This window comes from Phallusia mammillata, chromosome 4 (genome assembly GCF_965637545.1).
Source record: "Phallusia mammillata chromosome 4, kaPhaMamm4.hap1.1, whole genome shotgun sequence".
Classification (NCBI taxonomy): domain Eukaryota; kingdom Metazoa; phylum Chordata; class Ascidiacea; order Phlebobranchia; family Ascidiidae; genus Phallusia; species Phallusia mammillata.
This window is the reverse complement of record NC_137255.1, coordinates 3186385-3209858: the sequence shown is the minus strand read 5'-3', so window position 1 is coordinate 3209858 and position 23474 is coordinate 3186385. Positions and strand designations below refer to the sequence as shown.

The 23474-nt window shown below is 38.5% G+C and overlaps 2 protein-coding genes across 4 annotated transcripts; both read right to left on the bottom strand.

The window, feature by feature from the left end:
* Positions 1–40: 40 nt before the first annotated feature.
* On the bottom strand, positions 41–2096 carry LOC145223013 (kelch-like protein 23). The gene is made up of 4 exons (XM_080089298.1): positions 1982–2096; positions 403–526; positions 182–335; positions 41–108 (listed from the first exon to the last, which is right to left on the bottom strand). The coding sequence occupies exons 1-4, from the start codon at positions 2041–2043 to the stop codon at positions 41–43; spliced, it is 408 nt and encodes a 135-aa protein (XP_079945424.1). The 5' UTR covers positions 2044–2096.
* Positions 2097–4374: 2278 nt separating this feature from the next.
* On the bottom strand, positions 4375–14176 carry LOC145223005 (uncharacterized). Of its 3 annotated transcripts, none has more exons than XM_080089285.1 (12): positions 14018–14176; positions 9241–9345; positions 7885–9081; positions 7514–7807; positions 6969–7317; positions 6674–6773; positions 6397–6534; positions 6049–6246; positions 5593–5793; positions 5323–5488; positions 4865–5001; positions 4375–4764 (listed from the first exon to the last, which is right to left on the bottom strand). In XM_080089285.1, the coding sequence occupies exons 1-12, from the start codon at positions 14040–14042 to the stop codon at positions 4756–4758; spliced, it is 2919 nt and encodes a 972-aa protein (XP_079945411.1). In that variant the 5' UTR covers positions 14043–14176; the 3' UTR covers positions 4375–4755. The 3 variants fall into 3 exon arrangements, with proteins under 3 accessions (XP_079945411.1, XP_079945413.1, XP_079945412.1); XM_080089287.1 differs by having other exon boundaries at positions 6088–6246; XM_080089286.1 differs by having other exon boundaries at positions 7885–9078.
* Between the last annotated feature and the right edge of the window lie 9298 nt (positions 14177–23474).

Below are 23474 nucleotides of genomic sequence, written 5' to 3'. Positions count from 1 at the left end.
TAACAAACACTTTATCCAGATTGTATCGCTGAGCATAAGCTCAAAGTTTCAGGCAATTGTCAGCAGATACAAGTTTGAGCAGTGCTGTTTTGCAAATCTTCTTAAGGGCTTAAAAACATAAAATGTGAAACTTTATTTCATGAGTAAATAATTCTAATATTTCATAATAAGAATTCCAAACCTTCCAATTCAGTGTATTCTGCATCATCCAAAATGTCTGTAACATTTTCCTCAGTAATTTTAATTCTACCAGTATAAATGAACTCAATAAGATTTGCAAGTCGCTGATGTGGAATCTGGAGCATCTTAATAATGCGTTCATATTTCTCTTTCATCTGCAAGGTAGTAGCACATTTTATTAATTAGGTAAAGTTCAGCAACATAGAGAGTGGCCTTATTTACCTCAATGGTAAACATCTTTTTAAAATACTTGGAAACGAGCATCATAATGTTTTTGTGAACTGGAAATTGTTTTCTTTCAGCCTCCAGCACCAAATCACAAGTGGAATCCTTTGAATTTCTATCCCTGCCCCAAAAAACTCATTTTTACACAAATTTAACACATTCAGTAAGATGTGTTAACACAAAAAGTAACATACCTTACGACAAGAAAGTTAAAACAAAAATGTAGTGACCAAAACTCAAAAAGAGAAAAAGGTACTTTTAACATTGATCATTTCACACAAACTTTACTAGCAGGACAAACAGTTGGGCTATGGGGTCAAACATGGAAACTCATTACAGCATTGGGGTGAGCTACAGCTGCAACTCCCAGGTCAAACACAGCAATCACCATAATACAATGATTTAAAGAAAAAGCAATGAATAGTTCCAATTTTATTTTTGCCAACCTAAACAATCTGATTACCAGAGGGAAGGAAGGCAACCACTTAAGTTTGTCATCATCACATTTTTAAAACAGCAAAAAAACTAATACATTTCATCTCCTAACCAATATCATCCTAACTATACCAAAATCTAACATACCTTTCATTTGATGTGAAAGTCACTACTAAAAATGTTTTACTCTTGGGGAGCTAATAGTTAACAATAGAAACAAAACTTAAAAGGCTTAGAAAGAGAAAGCCCAGACAAAAGAATGACATCAAAATAATACCAAACATAAACCAAACCTAACCAACGAAAGAAAATTGCCCCAGATACTAAAAGTACTTAAAAACTTTGCATAACCAGGAAAATTGGCCAAGTGATTTGCACAATCACCTTGGGTTCTAATTCTATCAGAGTCACTTGTGTTTCCGTAAAGAAATTTGAGTAGCATTGCAACAATCCAGTGGTTCTCAATGAGTTGAACTAAATTAAATCTCACCAACTAGAAAAAAAATATTCAACAGACTCGCTATAAAACAGGCAGCTGGACCACATAGCACTTGGGCTAGAGCAGGGGTTCCCAACCTTATTAAGATCTTGTGCCACTTGAACGCTCTGTACTGCAACGCGTACCACTTTTTGCAGAACAACTAATTTGATCGAATCATATTTATTCAGAAGAATAATATTGGCCTACTAAAATAACACTAAAGCACCATAACTAAATTTACTGAGATTTTTGTTTTTGTTTACTGTCCACCAATTGGTAGATGCGCGGTGTAAATTTGCTAACAGCGCATCGAAAGTCTTTTCTGGGCGCACCTACTTTAAAAAAAATGAAACGGAAGCTACTTGCATACCACCCGAAAAACCTTCGCATACCACTGGTATGCGTACCACAGGTTGGGAACCCCTGGACTAGGGGGTGCAGAACTCTGTCCTAAAGGCGGCCAAAAATAATTGTTGTTTTGGTAAAAGAAGACTTGACTGGACACTAATGATTTTGCCAATTAAAAAGACATTTTCACTACACTTAAATACTGTAGTTCTAAATTTTTGTTTTAGCGGAAGAAAGTCAGAAGCACTTTCATCAATTTAGACTGTTTCAACAATAACAACAATTCGAACAGAAAGTAAAAAAAATACTTACTCAGCAATGAGTTTTCCCAACCAAGCATAGTGCTTTCTGGAATTACTGCCCGTAGTATCCATTGTGTTTGTTAAAATAATTGAAAAATATATTTTACTTTCCTTTACCCTAAAAAGAAGAACTGAAAAAATGATTTATTTCAAATACTAAACAGCATGGCAAGAAGTTGGAAAAACTTATTTCCAGCCCAACTGACTGGTAACAACATTTAAAAGTACAAAATACAACATTGAAATCATCTTGTCTATATAATTGTGAATAACATAAACAAACAATACAAACAGAAAAGCTAAACAGCTTTTGATAAAGTTTATGTAAATTGGTAAAAACTATGCTAGTGCTAAGATGAGTAAAAGATCAAATAAACTAAATCAAATTAAACCACTCTGGCAAGAGATTTAAATGTCCCCCCCCCCCCTCCCTCCTTGAACAATCTGATCAGAGAATTAACAAATTATTTAACAATAACACACCTCCACTATGATTTACAGAGCAATATTAAGATTAAAAAGCATCTTGTTATAATTATGTTCAGACTAGAAATTAAACAAAATCACACTTGATCTTCTAGAGTAGACGTTTGACCTCTAACACATGATCTGAAAAACTTGAAAGTCAGTAAACAAGTGGATCAGATCACACACACTAAGGGAAATCCCCTTGCGGGAACAAAAAGCGTTGAAATAGAAGCCATATTATATTACAATTTCTTTCCTTGAGAAAAGATGTACACTGTTACTTTGCCTCGTACATTCTAACAACAACCTTTCTTTTCCACTGCTATAGCTGTACAAACGTTAAAACATTATTGGACAACAGCAAACTCAACAAAAACTAACTTAAAACAGCTTATTAAGCGGCTTCGTTCTTATCTACTATAGTTAAGATATCGGTTGCCTTCTACAACAATTTGTAACCGTAATGTTTAAATGTAGAATTTTTGCGCGATGTTTTGTTCGTTAAATGAATCAGGTTGCAGTTGTTTATACTTTTACCTAAAAACTAATCTATTTCTGTATTTTCTTCAGGTAACACGCTTGTTTGTAACTTGAACAGAAAACTTATTCTAACCCCCCAGCTAGTTAATAATAGCTTTAGCCTGCCCTGCACTATCCTTCAGGTTGTGTAGCGCTTTGCCTAAATCAGGGGTGGGCAAACTTTTCGGGGCAAGGGCCGCATTCAAAAGTTCTTAATCTCAGGGGGCCGCATAGTATTTCACCAACGGCCGCCAATTGCTTGCTTGTTTGTTTTTTGTTTGAAAATAACTGGTGTAAAGAATTAGGTTTATATCATATATATACCATTTAAAGCCGCCCAAAATGCTCAGATTAAAAATTTCTTACTTGACGCATAAGTTTAGCTAAACAGAGCTAACCGTTTATGACGTCATAATCTGTATTGTGATGATTGCGGTGCCTGTTCTTTCGCACTGTTTGCACACAATAAGCGGTTAAAAAGCCTGGCGCATATGGTCATTAGGCTGGTAATCTTTTTTTCCAGTCTCACGAAATCTGTTTTTAGCAGTTTCAAAATCAAAATATTTTGCAAAATAATTTTAGTTACGTCACCGCCACCAGCACGTGTATTTTTTGACATACATGGTCACAGCCGCACAAACTCGTCTCCGTGGCCATACGGCCGCAGGTTGTGCACCCCTGATTTTTCCCAAAATATTAATGGAGTATATTTTCAGCTATGTGCAAATACATTTGTTGTCACTGAAATTATTGGTTGAAACGCCACAATTGCAATTGTTTCAAAATAAACAAGCATTCGTAGCAACATAGGCTACACCACGTATTTTTGTTGATAAATTCTTGCGCCAACATTAAACAAAGCGAGCCGCTTTTAGTATCCATTTTAGGTGTTGTGCGGGTCTGTGTTAACGAATCTAAAGCCGTGTTTAATGTCCGTTTGCAAAGTATTGCAACGACCTAAATTTGATCCAAAGTGACCAAAGTTTTGGCGTCAACAGTGCAAAGAGGGCTGTATTTGAAAATGTGAATCGCTTTACTTTTATTTACCTTTATCGAACGAAGAAATTGTGTCAAGTGAGGATTTGCAAAATAACGTGGCGGAACAACAGGCTACAGCACGTAAAAAGTATCTGTGTTTAGTTCCAAAGTAAGTATGGTACGGGTACAGATACTGCACATGGTATAGGTATCGGCAAGTCGCACCCCCGGTATTTTTTAAAACTCTGCGGCTGTCTTCATAATACTATTCAGCGTTACTAACATTCTCTTCAAAATTTACAAACATTTGGCGGGCCGCATGAACTCCTTTGCCGGGCCGCATGCGGCCCGCGGGCCGTAGTTTGCCCACCCCTGGCCTAAATAGAATCAACCGCTTTGCTGTGAACGCCCTGCGCATACTAACAGATCCTAAAAATATATTCTGCTTGAATTTGTATTGGCAAAAAGAAAACGTTCACACGAAAAACACAAGGGTTGACACAAAAATCATCAAGCACCTATGCAAGTTCAAAAACTGAAATTGCCGGTTGAAAAAATATCAGCAGCTTGGAGAGGAAATAAAGAAAACAAATATTTACACAGCAGCTAGGAAACAAAAAGTGAAACATCTTAAGCAGGACGCACAATAGCTTTGCTATGATTAGTTTTATGTCTTAAATTTTTGGATTTGTTAATGAACTGTTGGTCGTTTCGCAGAATTTTGGGTAAAACTCTTTTCATTCACTTTCTGTAGTTCTCTTGGTTTGCGCTTTGTCGCCGCCCTGTGGCAAGATTTATGCCCGCATTTTTCTTAGGATGTTAATTTACCTGCAAAATTGTCAAAAGAAAAGGGTCAAATTTAAACGGGTCAAACACATAATGTGCGTTTAGGTTTTAACTGTTTTATCAAATGATGTTAATTTCCCACCTGTCCCTGTGTTCTTTGGTAAGCTTTCCACAACCATTCATGGGCCGCGTTCACCGAAGTATTGCCCGAAGCGTCACTCGGTTCAGCTTCACCATCAGATGACAAACTGTTCTCTGTTGCTCGGTCTTCTGGGGATCCTGTGTAAGGAAAAATATCCACTTAAATTGCTGCCATCTCCTCAATGTGTTTTCCAACTTATTTTGGCAGTAAAATGGGTGATTTTACAAAGAACACTATACTTTGTGACAGATTTTCTAATTTATATTCTAATTCAGACTAGAAATAGTTTCCACTATCTTCCGACCCTACATTCCTTGATCAAAATAGATTTTTTTTAAGGCAATACAAACTGTTGTCGCGAATAAGCTATGTCAATTTAACTATCTAATTGTGTTTTCCTACATTTAGACAAATCGAAACGTTAGTTAAAAGTCGACTTGGAAAGATGAAAAACTTGCCTTCGGTGGATCGGTTTTCGGCTGTAAGAGGAACCGGTTGTTGTTGTTGCTGAAGATATCGAGATGCTACAAGAGCAGCTGGATTTAAATTCATCATCGGGTTGCTAGGATACCGCGAATCACCATGGTTACGGTTCATTAAACCTTGAGCAAGAGCTGCGTATTGCTGAAAATTATAAAAAAATAATTAGGGAGGATTTTAATAAGTTTAAGTAACTTACAAAAAATGTTCCAACTTTAAGACATATTAATTCAATTTCATTAACTTACTTGATACATTGAAGCCACCGCTGCAGTACTGGTGTCTCTAGGTGGCGCCACAGAGCCTGCTTCTGCCGCTTGCATACCGGAAGTCACGTGATCGACACTGGTGGAATTCTTCATCCATGACGACATAATGGGGTTGTCCATTGAAACGCGACGCCCCCGTCTGGAGCCCCCGGCCCCCCATACGTGGGTCCCCATGTGTACCTGAAGAGTCAAACAAATGATTAGAATTGTTTAGGGATCTCCCTGTCAAGGTACTTAGCAAATCGCAATAGATAAATGAATGAACGTTCCCAACGCAAGAAACTACTGCTTTGAAAGAAAAGTGTGAGCGACTACAGCAAATCCCCTGTTCTGCTCATTTTCATTCATAAAAATTCCAGCCAAACACGATTAACATTTTGTGGCAAGGGACAAGGCACGACGCAGCAGAAACTCTCCAGGGACACCCGGACCAACCTTTAAATTGCCCTTTGTGGAGAAAGCGCGACTACATACGTTGCAAGAGTAGGGCTTTTCTCCAGTGTGAGTGCGAGTGTGGATTTGCAAGGAGCTCGCCGAAGAGAATTGCTTCTTGCACAAATCGCACCAGTGACGTGGCTGACTGTGACGTTTCGCATCCGGGTTACTGGAACTGTCGTCATCACCAAAAGGTCTCTGCACAAAGAAAAAAATAAATAAATACGCGAAAATATATGTTTGCCTTTTGGAATGGGCCGGATTAGTTTTATTTGGCCAAGCACCAAGTATCGCATGTTCACACTTAATGAACGGTGTAATGTCAAAACATTAGGTTATATCTTTTACCTTCAAAGCATAGCGTTGTTCCTCACTTAGCATAGATCTTTGCTGGTCAACTGACGACGACTCGCTTGAAGGGCTGCCACAAGAGGCACTGTCGAGTACAGGTCGCACCAACTGCATGTGTTGTTCGTCGTTGTAGCGCTGCGTGAAAAATAAGCGATAAAACCTTAAAACTGATTTATAACTTATGATATATGACGTGAGCAAATCCCAAGGGCAGATATATACAACATATCGCCATAATATTTTGTCAAAGGACAGAAATGCAGAAATTATTTACCTCATTTTCTTCTTTCAATGTTTTCAAAGCAGATTCGTGTTGGGCAGCCAAAATTTGTTGATGACGCTGCTGAGAAAAGTTCATCTCTTCTTCACGGTATCTAGTCAAATTGGTGATTAAATACATTGTACTCACAACCTGTAGTATCTCTAACTGGGCCATCAGCACAATACGCAACTATTATAGAGGCAAGTTAGAATAATCTGCTGTAATAGGCTCATAATGTTTTACACAGTAGTTTTTGATATGGTTCACTGCCATAAGCTGGCTCATTACCCACTTAACAAAATCTCACCTGCTAGGTGGACTGCGACCTTCCGAAAGATCCGTCGGCGAATTGCCAGCCGAACTATCGACAACCTTTTCATTCATCAAACCATTACTGCTGCTTGCACTGCTCGGATGAGACAAATCCAAAGCACTGGTGTCTCTGGCGCCATCCCGTGGCAATGTATTTGGTTCGTTTTTCACCACCATAGGTCGTGATTCATTTTTTCGCTCGATCGGTGATTCCGGGCGCTGTGACATCAGTGGTGGCTTTGTGACGTCGTTGCGTGACGTCATATCGACAGGAGGACTAAGTTGAGGGAGTGCGGGGGGCTGCAGAGAGGGCAAGGGTCGGCCGGGGACCATTGTAGGATGATCTGAGGATTAAAACGTTAAGTTAGACACAGGCACAACAAATTTAGGAGTGTCTTTTTTCCGACATTCGGTGATTTGTAATATATTTTGTTGTGAAATGTTGGCAAATTAGGGATAAATTACTTTTACTCGCATCTTCAACGTTAATCATGCAAGGACCTCTAATTAGGTGCACAAATATCGCCAAAAAAAACTGACCTTGTTGGGCCAACTGCTGTTTCATCGCGAACAACTGATCCTGTTGTTGTTTATTGGCCAGTGCGTGAATTTGCATATGCTGTGCAAATGCTGCCTGGTCGTCGAACACGTTGCTACACAACGGACAGGCATGACTGCGCTGAGCTGCATTGCCACCGCGTCTGCCAATAGATGTCGCACTTGAGGCTGAGGCCGGAGGTAGTTCCCGTCTGTGCACGCTGCTGTAATGTGTGCGAAGGTTCCCTCTAGTGGTGAAAGCTCGAGAGCACAGGTCACATTGGTAGGGACGTTCACCTGTTCGAAGTAAAAATTTTATTGGAGTTTTTTTACTTTATGGTTGGTTTTCGTAAAGATTAGCTCAATATTCTTACCAGTGTGTGTTCTGTAATGCAGTTTCAGCGCGCTAGGACAGCTCAAAATTCTCCTGCAAGTCCGGCATTGGTTTTTCACTAGTGGCTCGTTGTCGCTTGGCACGCCTTCCATTGCTCTCTGCTGCTGCTTGCGGGCTTCACTCGCCGAAACTCCACCGTTTGATGAAGTCACCTTGCGCGGCATCTCGGGCGGCGACACAGCGCTCGCGTCCATCTTTGAAAACGACTTCATGTTGCTGGCGTCACCGGCCAAACCCGACGCAATGTTTTTGCGCAACAAAGCGGTCACGTGATCAGGTAGGGAGCTTCCTGAACGGCCGAATCCGTTAACGAGACTTGAAAATGGTGTTGACTGTTGCTGCATGGCTTGTGTGAATGGATTTCTTGAGTCTTCTGCATTACGACGTGGCGATGAGCCCATTCTTGTCCCGAATATGGGCTCTCGCTTTTCCTCTGGTGACGTCATGGCTTGTCGCATAGCTACGTCATCCAACCGTTCACGGGGATTCCCAGGTGGGGACCCACCAGGTCTGGCGCCGTTGGCTGTGGTCAAAGACGCTGCAGCGGCCAGGGAAGCGATTTTTGCCGGATCAGACGCCGATGACGTCATGTTGGGCATCATCCCTGCGAAAGGAAGGTTGCCGAGTGGAGCCATGGACCTGTCGGGCTGTTGCTGTTGTCGCTGCTGTGAAAGTATGTTAAGCTGCCACTGCAGGTATTGTATCATCTGAATCTGGTAAGCGTGTTGCTGCTGTATCATGTTGATCTGCTCCCGGAGAGCTTGAATCTCACTCTGCTTCTCCGGAGAGGAATCACTCCTCTTTCTGGTGGAAGAACCATCAACTGTTGGTGGAGAGGAGGCGATCTGGTCCTTGACCACACCAGACATCTGGTCATTTTCATCAACCTCCGGAGACACCAGTGCTGGTGATACATTTGGTTCTAAACCATCAGAGCACTCAGAGGATGGTTTTTGATGTTGATCCTGCAGGAGTCCGTTTTCATCACCAACCTCTTGGTCCTCATCGATGCAAAGCTGGCTGTCACTTTCGTTAAAAGCATGGTTTCCGTTGGTACGAGAATGGTCCTGTAGAGATGGTGGTGCTGGTGTTGGCGAATGGTGATCTGGTTGCTGATGGTACGGTGGTGGTGTTTGTTCGTTGTTGTGGTACCTTGAGTACTGGTGTCGCTCCTCTTCTGGAAATAGATTTAACAATTAGGAAAATTGAAAGTAGTGATATTTGGTGTATTTATGATACATATAGATAAGTAGAGCATAATATTTTAGATTGTAGAGTATTTCAGAGGCTAAATGGTAAGAACCAAAACATATACAAGAAAGCCATTTCGACTCACCAGGGGCAAGTGACTCCTGAGCTCCACCCAGAGGCGAGGTGTAATGTTGTCTATTTGATTCTTGATTTTGCATCTCTATCTGTCGTTGCTCACTGTTAGAATATTCTAAAAACAAAAACAGAAATGATAAGCTGCAGACAGTGCACACTGTTTCGACCTATAAGGTCTCATCAGTGCAGCTGGTGACGAGAGATCGGCCGCATTGGCTAGTGTAGCCATCAAACGGCACTCCACAGAAATATTAACGGCGAACATAATAACATGGCATTATGGACAGAAACCAGTTCTAAGAACCCTGGAATTGGTTTCAATGTTTAGATCAGTGGTTCTTAACCTGTGGGTAATTACCCCCAAAGGGGTAATTTGGCATTTTAAAAGGGGTAACATAGATTTTCTGTTATAGTTATCATTAGATTCTTGGTTATCATTATTGCAACCAGCAAACATTTTGTAATGAGGGTAAAATGTATTCAAAATAATTCAATAAAAATTCAATCTTAATAGATTTATCGGCGTCCTGCCACATATCCATCAAAACATTTTGTGGGTAACAACAGTCAAAAAGGTTAAGAACCACTGGTTTAGATAAACAACACGTGTACCACATGAACTCAAGGTCAGCGTTTTCCATCTAGCGTGACGTTTTAACTCAACAAAACAACAACACATGAAGTCTATTTCGGGATAACCGGATTTGATTAGTTACTTTTGACTTTTCGAAGGATGACGTCAAGCACGCGCGTCACTCCTGGGGCAGGGTGAGGAGATAAAAGAGGGTATTGTTTTGGGGGTTAAGACCACATGAATGAAAACATGAACGTTGGGGGACTGGGGATAGGAAACGTGTATATGCAGGTGTCAAAAAGTCAATGTTTTGCAAAATGTCATTGCACGGCGTCAACCAATTCGATTTCGAAAACAATTTAATTTTAAACGTCAAATGTGTACGTCAATTAAAATTATTTTGCTCCAAAATATTTTCGGGCCAACGTTTTTTATATGCCCATCAATTGAAGACAAGTGAGATTGTCATACAAAACTTTTCAGTTTTTGCTTATGGTACATGCAAGTTTTAAACTGCGAAGTTAATTGTGAGCTATGCAACATTTTTCTAATTTTTTTACAGGTATCATACTATAGCTTTAATTGTCTTGTGCTGTTTTACATTCACAAATAGACAGTAACACACGGGACGTATGTAAATAAATTTAGACTTCAATAGAAACAGAAATGGGGCCACGTAGGAAGTGACTTTTAAAAGGTTGAGACAGGAGGTAAAAGAGTTGATAGACAGAGACTTTGAAAGCCGATGACGTCACATTTACGCCTCATTGCCCTAAAGATTACAAAGGTTTCAGACTATCGGAGTCATAAATCAACTACTCAGAGTCCTTTTATTGAAATACTTTTTTGGTCATTTAAACGGGATAGATTGATTGAAGCTTGGTAACAACTAAGCGCTTTGATGAATTAAAAAATAAATAAAAAACTTTACACACAAAAAAGGAATACAACTTCTTCAGTTGGGTATAACGAAGTTGATATTGATTTTACTTCAGATTGCCGTAAAATATCTACGCAACATCAAATTTTCAGTAAAAGCAGGCAAATTAACAAAAGTTTCTTTCTTTTGCAATTTACCATTTACAAAATTTTGAACATTAAATTTTAGCTTTAAATGTGGAAAAAACAAAGAGTTAAACCTTCTCAAAGAATTTCGAAGTAATCGATAAAAGTAAGACAATATGTTCCCAGGAAAACCCAACTACGTAACAAATAAGCGTCATAGTCTCGGAGCAGCTGACAAACAAGTCGGAAAACTTGTTATTGCGAAATGTTGGGGTTGAAATTTGACCCCAATTCGTGTAGTTGCGGTTAGCAAACGGGGGCTAAAGAACCTAAACGGCGTTTCTCATTACTATGGGGGTACACATAGAACATCGCAAATATAACCCATTGTGCGAATGTCCCCCTAATTCGACCCCACATAGATCAGGTTGCATGTGGGACAATGCATTCGAATTTTGGGTTTAAAATGGGGGCGGAACATTGAATAGGGGACAAGGGGGCTATCTTGACAACTAGGAATTTAAATAGTAGATGAACAAAGGAGATTTTTATCTCGGTTTCGGGAAAAAGAAAGAGCGATGGGTGTTTGGGAAAGAATCTGGATAAGATATGTTTGCTACAAAATCTAGTCAGGTGGGTTAGGGTGTTGGGTATCGGGCTGTTATATTGTTCATCCGGGGTAACTTTATATTAAAGAAAAGCTGTGTGGGTTTTGGGGAAACATGGGTGAGCACATACATTCAACTTGCCCCATTCATATCGAACACAAAAAGAAAATTCCATTACGTGTGTTCTGGTTTCTGTATTTTACATGCAAAAAAGGTATAAAGCGTGTCTACTGGATTGGCAACAAAGTTTAATAGCCTTTAAAATCATATTCGTTTTGTGACAATGAACTACAATTTTGGTACTTTGTAAAATATTTACGACTAACGGACATTTTAATGCATTTTCTATGTAAGTCTTAGCTTATGATTTCCCATATATTTCTTTTTCAAACGCGCGCACTAGCACAAAGATGTTTTTTATGGAAGCGAAAAAATTACTTTAATCGCAAAACGCAGAAAAGTTACAATCGCTCGGTGCAACAAATTAGAGAAACAATTGGTGGGAAGAGGGTAAACGCGCTGCAGCTACACCGTTAATAACTACTATGCCTTAATTTTTTCCCAACATGCAGACAGGCGATCCCCTAAGTCCAGTCAGACGTGGGGGATTAAAAGTAAGCGATTTCGGGTCTGGGCCTGTGAGAAATTGAGAGGGGTCAACGACCCATGACCAGTGTCCAGTGCGGCGTCCGAGGCCCTATGGACCATATCTTTCGGTTTATTTTACCGCACGCAGTTTAAAAACGCGCCGCACATTCCTGTAACTCAATAGGCTGCTGACACATAGGCGATATCAAGCGATGCAAGGTATGGGCTCGATTTTTGGAGACACGTCACTGAGAGAGGGGGGCAAAGGGGCTTAAGTGGCCAATTGTCGTTAATTGTTTGATGTTTGGGGGTAAACGGATAAGGTTTAACCCATTTGACTAGATTTTGGCAAACTGTTTAACGGGTTTAAAATTTTAAGTTGGACAAATTTACGTGCATTTATTCGTATATTGACCTATGTATAACTTCTTTACATTATGGCCTAAGTAAGAATTATTTTTTGACAGTTTTTCCTGGCTTTGAGATCGTTCTTTTTTAGTTTAAATCAGTATTAAATAGTGCGTTTTACATTCGTCTATATTTTACACTCTAATCAAGCAAATCTATTTGCCCCAGACAATATGACCTTTTCATTTCATTTGAAATACCTCGAAGCAAAGAGATTAAAGTTAGTTGTATCAGTTAACAACCGTAACCAGTGGGGCAGATGTTTTTAACGAACTGCTATAACACAAGCGCAACACGATAGCTGTAATGTATGAAGCGCAAACCACTTCAAACAACCACAAGTCGAAACTGAACGCATAAACGAGCTCCTAACATCAACAACGCCAGTGAGCAAGTAATTTCTCGCACCGTTTACAACAACACAAGTGTTGAAACGAACCAAGTATGCTTGTAGAAGGAACGGTTGTTAATCGACTTTAGTGGGAACAGGCATCAGAGGACTACATACTGGTGGTGGCCTTGTTTTTGTTCAGCCAAGCGGAATGGGCGTGAAGCAACAAACGCTTAATTCAAGTCTAATAGGTAAAACGCTTATCTATATACACATTTAAATAGACTGTGCAGCGACAAATAGAGCAATAATATATATTTTGGCAGTCATTTTTATCACACAGTTATAGGTTAAACCTTTTTGATGATGGTATGGTATGACCAAACACACATGCAACATTTTGGCCAGCGACGTGACGTCACCATTCGTTAATGACGTCACACACAGAATGACCATATTTTAATATTGTGGCAAACATAGCTATACAGCAAACTACTTCGAGACATCAAGGCTGTTCGATGGCCGACTGAGTTATTTATTATGTAAATGCGCTTTGAACATAGCGGTCTGGGGGTTAGAAACACACAAGAGTCGTAATCATTAAACGATCGTTGCCTTTATAATGGGCTTTGAAGGGATGCATAAGGTATTGACCGCAAAACTGGTTATAGTATCTCAAGGGACTGCAATGATCTACGGTATGTCTTACTTAACTGGCCTATGAATATTCATAAGCTACAGATGCCAACCATACGCCAAAGACATCTTTATATCAAGCTAACACTTAATGAACGGTCATTAAATGCTACTATCGATCGAAGCAACATGTGTACATTGTTTCTTAGTGTTAAAAATACTTTTACAAGTACCACAAACATTAACTGGTTCATAAACAAATTTTGGTTCATTATAAAAAAGTTTTGATGATATTTCGTTTCAAAATTAGTGAGTATTAATCTATTACTATACTGCACGAGTTTAAGAAGAAAAACTTTAAAAGCTCGTACTTGTCTGGATACTAAATTGCTTTAGGTTTAACGTATATCAGGTAAAGCCTTATAAAACGTAATGAATATTTTGCGTATTAATATACCTAAATATGCACATTTAAGACTAAATAATGGTCACAAGCAATAGTTAATTGTAGGCAAAGTTGCATTATGTGCAAGTTATCAGAAATAATATAACGCAAAATCTTGTCAAACTTGTAGGCTATACGTCTTAGTCATAAGCAAGCAAAATTTAGCAAACGTATGCAATAAGTAAATCATACCTGAACGATTCAGAACCTCAATCATTTCCAGACTTGCATTCGTAAAATGACAGACTTCTCAAAACGAACCTAACAATTAGTTTACTTAACAAAGGCAAAAACTCAATAAGCCAGCTGACCTTTCGACTGCAACTGCAAAACGCAAATGATATGAAACAAAGTAGCAGGGCCGTGGTTTTTAATGCCTGGCCAATCTCCCGCCCCGCAAGCAAAACGCATTCAAGTTATGATGGAAAAAAATCAATTGGGTCGCATTTTTTCTGTCCGTGTGCACGCGCCAGGCCGATCGCTACAATGTTGATACGCGTGGTTATCAACTCCAAGTCGCTTATTGCTCTCCCGCTGGTTACGTTTGATCCCTCGAGCTTGACACCTATACGATCCCAACAGAGAAGCACATGGCTGCGAATTAATTGATTGCCTTCAAAAAAGGTGTGACTTGAAGTTTCTTTATCATGGACCTCAGGCAGCAGACAAGCCAGCGGCACTGATTAAACAAAGCCACGAACGAGACCCTGAGAATAGCGGTTGGTGAATTGGGCCGAGTAAATAATATTGACCTATTTTGTGTTTTATCTGTATCGTCGCTCCGGTGTTATCGACACAAAGGTGTGCGCTATATTTTTTCTTGATTCTTGTATCATTGTCGCGCTAATTGTGACAAGTTTTATTGATATCGCCATACTTGCACGTCGTTGACCCGGATTTTTTGCGACACACAGGGTCGGATTAAGGTTTATAGCATGGACATGGCGGTTGTCAAGTTTTTAATACGGGAACTACTGATTAGCACCTTTTTGTCCATGTTTACCGCAAAATGGTGACAAATTTCTCATCATTTTCCTTCGTACATAATAAAAATAATTAATATAGCTTAATATTGAAACATGCATGACCTTTTTGATGCATATTCATTAATGGAGTTTAATTCTTGTTTAAAGTGATGAAATATGTTTTGCACACAAACAAACAAATTAAAAATTCTCCTGTTTTGAATTTAAAAATCCGTTCACTCGGAAATTAAACTTTGTTTTTAAACTGAATATTAGTTTCGTTAAAACATGATTGCGAGTAATTTTTGGCCGAAATTTGTTTTTATCCCAATAGTTTCAATCAAATATCATAAAGCCTACATGTGCTTTTTAACTACATATATGTGAAACTTTAACATACCCCAGTAAAACATGTCAAGATATTTTCTACCGAGTATAGTTACCCATGAATATATTTGGATTAAAAACAACTAACCAAATATTTGCTAAATGTTTAAAAATATTCGTAATCTTGGAAATAACAAAGGGAATGTGGGCCTAAATTCGACATTATTTAAGCATTAAAACTTGCAAAACGTTTTAACAGCCAATTTGATATATAAACATGTTTTTCAGTTAATCCACACCCAGACTACTAAACAATCTGGCAAAAGCTTTTCCACTTTCTTGATGAATAGAAACGCGCAATCGTCTATTGTTTACACAAAGTTAATTGTCTGGAGGCCGCGACGCTCCAAAACACACCAATGCGTCAAATTTGCAAACCGGATGAAAAAATTAACACCATATGTACTTTCGCTCTGTTTAATTTGAACATGACCCAGCGGTTGCAAAACGGAAGTAAACAAAATAGAAACTGAAAAATACAACTTTTACGCTCTTTTTGAGTTCACCGCCGCGATTGCGTAAGGAGAAAGGAAATACGCCTCAAAGGAAGTGATTCTAGAACTGTTATGTGTTTGTCTAATGTAGCGAGACGAAATTTGAGACAAAAGGGTTTGTTGTACAGCTGTTAGTTTGAAGTAAACAGTTCAAAATTGGCGACATAACTTTTGTATACATCCTATTCACACCAATGGACGCTTTGATATAGATACGAGCGGTCATGACTGAAAGAGGAAATATTTCGCGCAATGAGGTGACTGTTGTTTGTAAACAATTCGTCCGACTATTTTGCTAGAAGACAAAATTAAACTACAAAAACAAAACACTGTTGACCGACTATGAGGAACGATTTTTACAGGATGTCACAATTTAATTGTAATTTTACTGTACGTTGGCCATCAGTAATGGCTACTATTTTAACAACAACAATACATCACCAGAGAAGTTCAAAACTTGCATATCTATAAAGATAATACCAGTGCGGATAAAAAAATATCTCTTAAAAGTGTTGGCTTTTTTTGGCTTTGCAAGTTTCTAAAAGTAAAAATTTTTGGTTTAATGTTTATCGGTGAAAACGAATTATCGTAAAACTAGTTTTTATGGTCACGTGACAAATACACTATTACGTCATCGCGAATCGAATCGAGTAAAACTAAATTGCGCGGAAAGCCATCGAATGGAACACATCAAAACAATTTAGCAGCGAGTAATTGACTTTTAAAATACAACGGTCGCGTATTGAAATAAAGCGAAAAGCCCGCCAAAATCCAGGCTGAATAGAACGTAGAGAAATAAACGACAACGCATTCTATGTTAAAGTAACGTGATCTTTCCGAACGTTAAATGAAGAGAATATCGCGATAACGAAATAGCGGCCTTAGTTTAATGGAGGGATACCTCAATTCAAAAGCGTACTCTGGTATAGGAATAGGGTTACATGTTGCTCATTATACCAACTACCCGTTACACAGACTCAAACGGCATTGGTGGATATTAGTTAACTATCAATTAACTTTTAACGCTAGACGTTTTAAGCACGACGCCTTTGTTGGGCAGTGATACACACAAACTGACAAGTGCCTGTGCTGTTTTATCATTTTTAAGTGAGTGCTATCCCAGGGTTCTCGCCTTACTAGCATGAATAGCAGCACCGGTGTTAAATTGCTGTTTGGTTAATAGCAATCCTTATCTACCTCTGTCTCGGAAATTGTATTAAGTGATGAAGTTGGTAGGAATAAAATGTTACTAAGAATTGAAAATAGGGGAATACGGAAATGCCAGCCTTTTGTAAAAGACTGATTTTTCTTCACAAAGAATTTGTTTTTGTTTTTATCGCCTGTTTTTGTCTCTTTCAATAGAATTTTTAACCGCCCAAATTGTGCGTTACATAAAGCTTATTCGAATAGTTATTTTTTTCCAACCAAAAAAAAGTATTATATTTTTTACATGCTAAATCAATTTTATGATAAATCTTTGCGCTAATGATAAACATTAAAAAATGTCAAAACGTTTCCAATACAACGTATTAACAATACGCAATCCTTTTTTATTTTAAATTTAATACAACAGTACTCATGGTAAAGCACCGAGCCAACAAATGATAAGCTGCAGACAGTGTACACTGTTTCGACCTATAAGGTCACCAGCTGCACTGATGAGACCTTATAGGTCGAAACGGTGTGCACTGTCTGCAGTATTCATGGAAATCTAAAAAAACAATACCAAGCCTATGATCCTGGTTATTTTATTGGTTAAAATAGTTTGTCTGAACAAAAAAAGCCTGACTTGCGAAGCAGGAATAGAAACGCAGAGCACACGACAGCCACGATAATTTTCCACGCAACATAATTCCCCATGAACCCAAAACGTATGCGTCATAAACACATTGTTCACATGGACGCGATTCAACCTAATTCAACACCTTGTGTGACGTCATAAAGAGCTTGAATCCCTTGTTTACGTCATTTTACGCCAAATTTCCACACCGACCAAGTCTAAATCAAGTAGGTTGCTCATTCAACGAATAACCGACTTTTAGCTTTTGGCTTATAACGGATAATGGGTTTTCCAAATTGGAAACCTACGAAACGTGATAACTACTTTTGGGCAATTTTTTCCTCAAAGATGCTAAATTTTAGGTATATTTTTGTTGCTTCGCGAATGGTGACGCAAGTATTATGAAGTCATGAATGTTGGTAAAACAATTAATTTTCAGTCCTGTTTAAAACGTCCATGGTTAAAACTGTTGTTTGTAAAATGCTGTTATTACAACTCCAACTATAACATGCCCGACGTCATACAATGCGTGGTTCCGCATGGTTAGGCACGACGGACGTGACAAAAACTACGTCAGTGACGTTTTGTTGGTAAAAAATATTTTTCCTGTCAAAAACTATTAGCGCAGAAAGGGGTAACTCACTGTATTAGCACCGCAAAAGATGGCAATAGCTTCCAGTCTTAGAACAGCAAAGCTCATAAAAGTTGACCATTGGGTTTTGAAAGAATACCAAACAGCAAGACGCATTGTGCTAGACAACCCAAAGAATGTGCACTATTACGGAGCAGATACAAGGGTTCAAATATGACGCAAATACACAACCTCCTACTGTGCTACAAGTAAAAATTCCGAACCGTAGGAGGGACAGTAATTTGTGCAAACATGCATACCATGTAGGTCGATTTACAACCGATATGTATGCGCTTTTGCATTATTACATACATAAAGGCAGAGGCATTAAGTTTTATGGCACCCGCGACAATGTTACATCATACATCGAACTCCGGTTTATGATCCCTGCCCAGCGGGAGGGCACGCCGCACCCCCTGAAATGAAAGATTTATATCGACGGATCAGATTGAATCGATAAAGATATGGTGACGTATTTTCGAGTTATTGCGCATGCGAAGATGAGTTTGACCGCTGATGTATAAGACCATAAAAGTAAAATAAATTATTAGTGGACGGATTGCACTAATACATTGTTTATCATTGTACGTTTAAAGTAGCAGGGGTTTAAACCGATAACCTACTGAGTTTCCCAAATTAAATAAATCACATAAGTTTATATTTCTTGTTGTTGTCTTTTTATTACCCGTTTAAAGCTAAACCCGCAGCAAAACTTAAAAACTTGAGAGTAATAGGTACACAATGAACGGTTCTACATATTCTGAGCAAAAACAACAAGTCAGTATTTGAGTTTAAAACATCACTATCGCGTCGCCCCTTTCCTTACTGTTGTGCGGAACCAAGTTACATCCTTTCTGTTGCTTTAATTTCACCTGACGATGACAAAATAAACTGTCGAAAGCTGTGATGCACTCAAATACTTGTATCTTTTTGCTGAGAGTAATAGGTTTAAACAAGAATACCATTGTTAAATATTCTTTGATTTTTACTACAGTGTACTTGTCGCCTATAGTTTCATAGACTACTGCTCCATAGATTTGAAACAGCACCAATTGTTTTCAAGCAATCGCCAACCCAGAACGTTTAGTTTCACCCATGTGAACCCCCTAAACCCCAACCAAATACCGAAATGTCTGAATGACGTCATAGCATACGCGTATCGCCGTACACACGTATGATTCATTGTGACACGTAAACAGTTAAAACGTTTTATTGCACCTGCCCTACTTGAGTCAGTAACAGGATGTTTTTGAATATTTTCAAACAAGACACTCGATTTCAAATGGGGCATAACATTTTTTCGCGCCAACTGATGTTGGAAAATTTTGCTAGTGTCAATTTGCGTTTTAATTGCGTCAAGGTGTTTAACTGAATGATATGAGATATTGTTCGTAAGGTTTGTTTAGTTGGGTCGTTTAGTCATAGGTTCTCATCTTTTACCTCTTGGCGCCTTCGAAATTAAAATTTTACCCAACTTTTTATTTTTGTCTCCGTAAAATTCTTGCAAAACCCAAATCTAGATAAATTTCTAGTTATAGTGGTCTTGTTAACAATATGCTGCAAACTTATAAACGTCAAAATTATATGGGCCAATATAGGTAACTAATTTGGCATCTGTTAAGCAAAGGCAAATGTTCAGCATCCTTAAGTTTGCATCTAAAACATGTCAACTATACACTATCAGTTTGGACCGTTTGTTATAAAGGTATATGTCGTAGTGTTTATGTTATGACCCGCAGGTATTTAGTCAGCCAACAAAACTATTTTGTTAAATGGTGGTTTTGCTAAATTTTGTTTGATGGTAGATTCAGTTCATAGCAATGTTTCATTTTTGTAAACAAATGTTTTGTTTGAGAAGATTAAAGTAACAACATCAGCGTTATGATGACTTAAATATCATATCCATAACCAAACAAAAAATGGCTTTCGCGTTGTTGGATCATACAGGTGCAGTGGTGGGATTCAGCCGGTTCGCACCGGTTCTATAGAATCCGTCTCACGAAATTTATGAGATCAGCGAACCGGTTAGCATTACCGGTTACTGTCAATGGACTTTTTGTAACAGAAACGGCTGAAAAATATGACGTTTGTGATAGAACCGGCTGACAAAAAAATGAATCCCACCACTGTATAGGTGCAAAGTTAGTTACAACTTTCAATCTAAGAAGGACAATTCCTTATTTCTGAACATTGCTTAATATTTTCACCAAACCTTTTGATGTTCAGTACTTAAAGATATCTCAATGCCTGGTTTCAGCTTTTTATTATCATGATATTTTTGCGTACGTGTCAGGCAGAGCATACCATTCCCTGCCTACGTCACTCATGCTTGAGTTGTTGTGAACCATGCATGATGACGTCAGCAATTGAGCAGTGCAAGTCATGCATCAATGAGCACGCGAGGGCTTTACATGCCGTTTGACATTAAGTATTAGATTATTAGGACCTTCCCTAAAATTTTCTTCACCGAAATTGGAAACGTTAGTACATTATGTGATTTTAAACCGGGTTAAAACAGCAGCATACTGTCTTTTGACAAAATGAAAGCAATTTTTTAGCAATGTCATGCTTGAAATGACGTAATATTGTCACATGGTGAATCGAAAAAGCTTAGACACAGTACAAAATATTGGTACAACGCACTGAAAACTGTAAATTTACGACAAATCATACCATTGTGAAAATTTCGACTAAAATTTAATAAAGAACTCGCAAATATTTCGCGTTTCAAAGACGGCGCTATAAAAAAGCATTATTAGCCTTTTTACCTGCGGGTCACACAACTGTATTATTGTTAACCTGGGTGAAAACTTTTGTATGGCAAAACGTTATTAGAAAAGGTCGATATTAAAAGCGCGCGATATTAAAATATATGTGACGGAATTGTGAGGGTCGTAAAGCTTTTCAATTGAGAAAAACCACGTAGATGAAACAACAATGGTGCGCATGGAAAACACTGGCGTTTTATGAGAAAAGTATGTGTTTGAAAATATTTAATAATTGTAATAACCCAGGTAATATTCGGTTCCATCGAATGCTTGTTGAAATGTTTTATTACATCAAATGGCTTTAAAATTAGACGGTGTTATTAAAATTGTGTTGGAATTGAATTTATACAAGCCATCCACTTTCATTTTTGCCTTTGTGCCTATTTCAAATAAAAAATGTTGTATATTCTTGTATGTCATAACATATTTTCCCTTGGGTAGATTTAAGCGCCAAAAGAGGCAGCTATAAATTACTTTTAACTACTTTTTCCGGTGGTTTAAAGGATCAATATGTGCGTAAGTGGCAAGCCAATGCTTAAAAATCAAGAAGGGTCAAGCTGGATATTCTACTATGAGTTTAAACGCAGTAAAAAAAACTCATTATTCGTTGCTTTCAATTGATAGCAATGTCAAACCAAGCCGTTTGATTAAAACCCAATATCAAACCCGGCTCGAACCCGAAAAAAACCTACTTACAACTCTGCCACAAACAACTCTCAACAAAACTCCCTATCAATACAAATCAATACTCAAATGTATCGTCGTTAAAATTTCCCCACAACCGGCAAGAGCCGACTGAGGTGACGCATTTACAATTTCCTACGTCACATGGCGAGATTGCCTTGATTTTAATGGACATCTGTCTTGAATATATCGATCGCTTAACGGTTGCTAGTGTGTCAGCCACATTTAATCTAATTGAATTTTTAATGTTTGATATCAAGCAAACCTATCTAAGTAAAAATACTACACGACAGTTCTGATTAGGCTTAAAAGACAAAGCAATTATGTGCGCAAAAGAATTATGTTTTTAGGAGAAGAATATATTTTGAATCGTTAAAAACGTTGAACACATACGTACTGTCGAAATGCCTTTTTCATATTCATATGCAGAATTAACGAATTAGTTACCTAAAACCTGACCACAGAAACCAACACCTAATCTGAGATTTAACGTCACCTTGTAAATACTGCAGCGTCAAATTTGCAAGGACATTTTCGCTATGTTCTAATTATGATTACGACAAAAATGCAAAATTGTCAAACATTTAGATACATCTGAAACTACAGACCCTATAAAGCCTACCACAAAACGTTAAACTTAACAAAACAAAAATCCACAGTTTAGGTCCTGTCCGCAAAGTTAACTATTCTTCTGTGTTTTTTACTCTGTGGCAATGTGATGAAAAAAGGGATTTAACAGTTCCTACAAACCAACATATTATTTTTCTTTTTTCAGGGTACGCTTATAAAGTTCAGAGATGACTGGGGTCAAAAATGTGGGTATTGGTTCACGACGCCCAAAGTCAACAACGCACTCGATAATTAAAACCAGGTGCACAGGGAAAGAAAACACCGCTGTCTGTGGGTTGTTTGTAATACTTACACAGCTAAAATCCTACTGTAAACGTAGCTTTAAAACGTGCATACCAATCTAAGGCCAAAATGCATTTGCAAATTACGAACAAGTTAGTCTTGTATTTAAAGTTATGCTAAACTGGAAGGATCCTAATTGAAACGGTTTGTGCTTAAAACATAAAAAACTAACCTTCTGTGAACTTTTGTTCGGTTTCTAAGCGAAAATCTGTAACTTCTTTACAATTTCCAACTTGACGAAGATCGGATTCCGGGAGATCTTTGACGCCGAACAAAGCGCCTTCAAACGCGGGGATAATCTCTTCAGCCCTCGATGTCTTTTCAGCTACTGCTTCAAGCGGGATAACTTTATCGTGAAGAACGCGATCACCGCTCGTGCAGCCCTCAGTTTGAATGCCTTCAGCTTGCCCAGACTCGTCTTGTAGCTGCTGGGGTTTTAACTGCTTACGGCGTGACATATTGCTCGTATTAACAACTTGAAATGCCGTTTCGGACATTGCGCAGCTATCTCCGTCAGTTTTTCGGGTCCCTTTTTTGCCCCAGACACGAAAGATACCCGAGCCCCTTAGCCCGCGGTGTAGGAAATATAGCAGGAGATTGGTGACAGTTTTTCCACCCCGTTAGCTACAGCTCAGCTTCTGTGGGATTCGGGGTTCAATGAGTAAAGTTTTGATGACAAACACGATGTCTTAAACGAGGGAAAAAATAAAAGAGCCCGGCTCGCCGTTTTCAAGAGCCGATCTTTAGGCTAGATGTCTTTTTTCTTTAGGTGAAGAAAGAAAAGGCTTCTGAAAATGTAATATAAAGTTGTATAAAGCACGTTTGTTCAAACAAATATATTTCGCTTGTACAAAAAGCAACACAAAAGGGAATAAAAATACAGACAAGGCATCTCAAACACGACCAACCCCAACTGAAACAAAACTCTCTAGTAAAATAAAGAAAACGCACGAAAAATAAAAACCGTAACAACACATAATATGCAGGGTGGGAATTGTCACAACAATGATAACAGAATAGGGAATGGT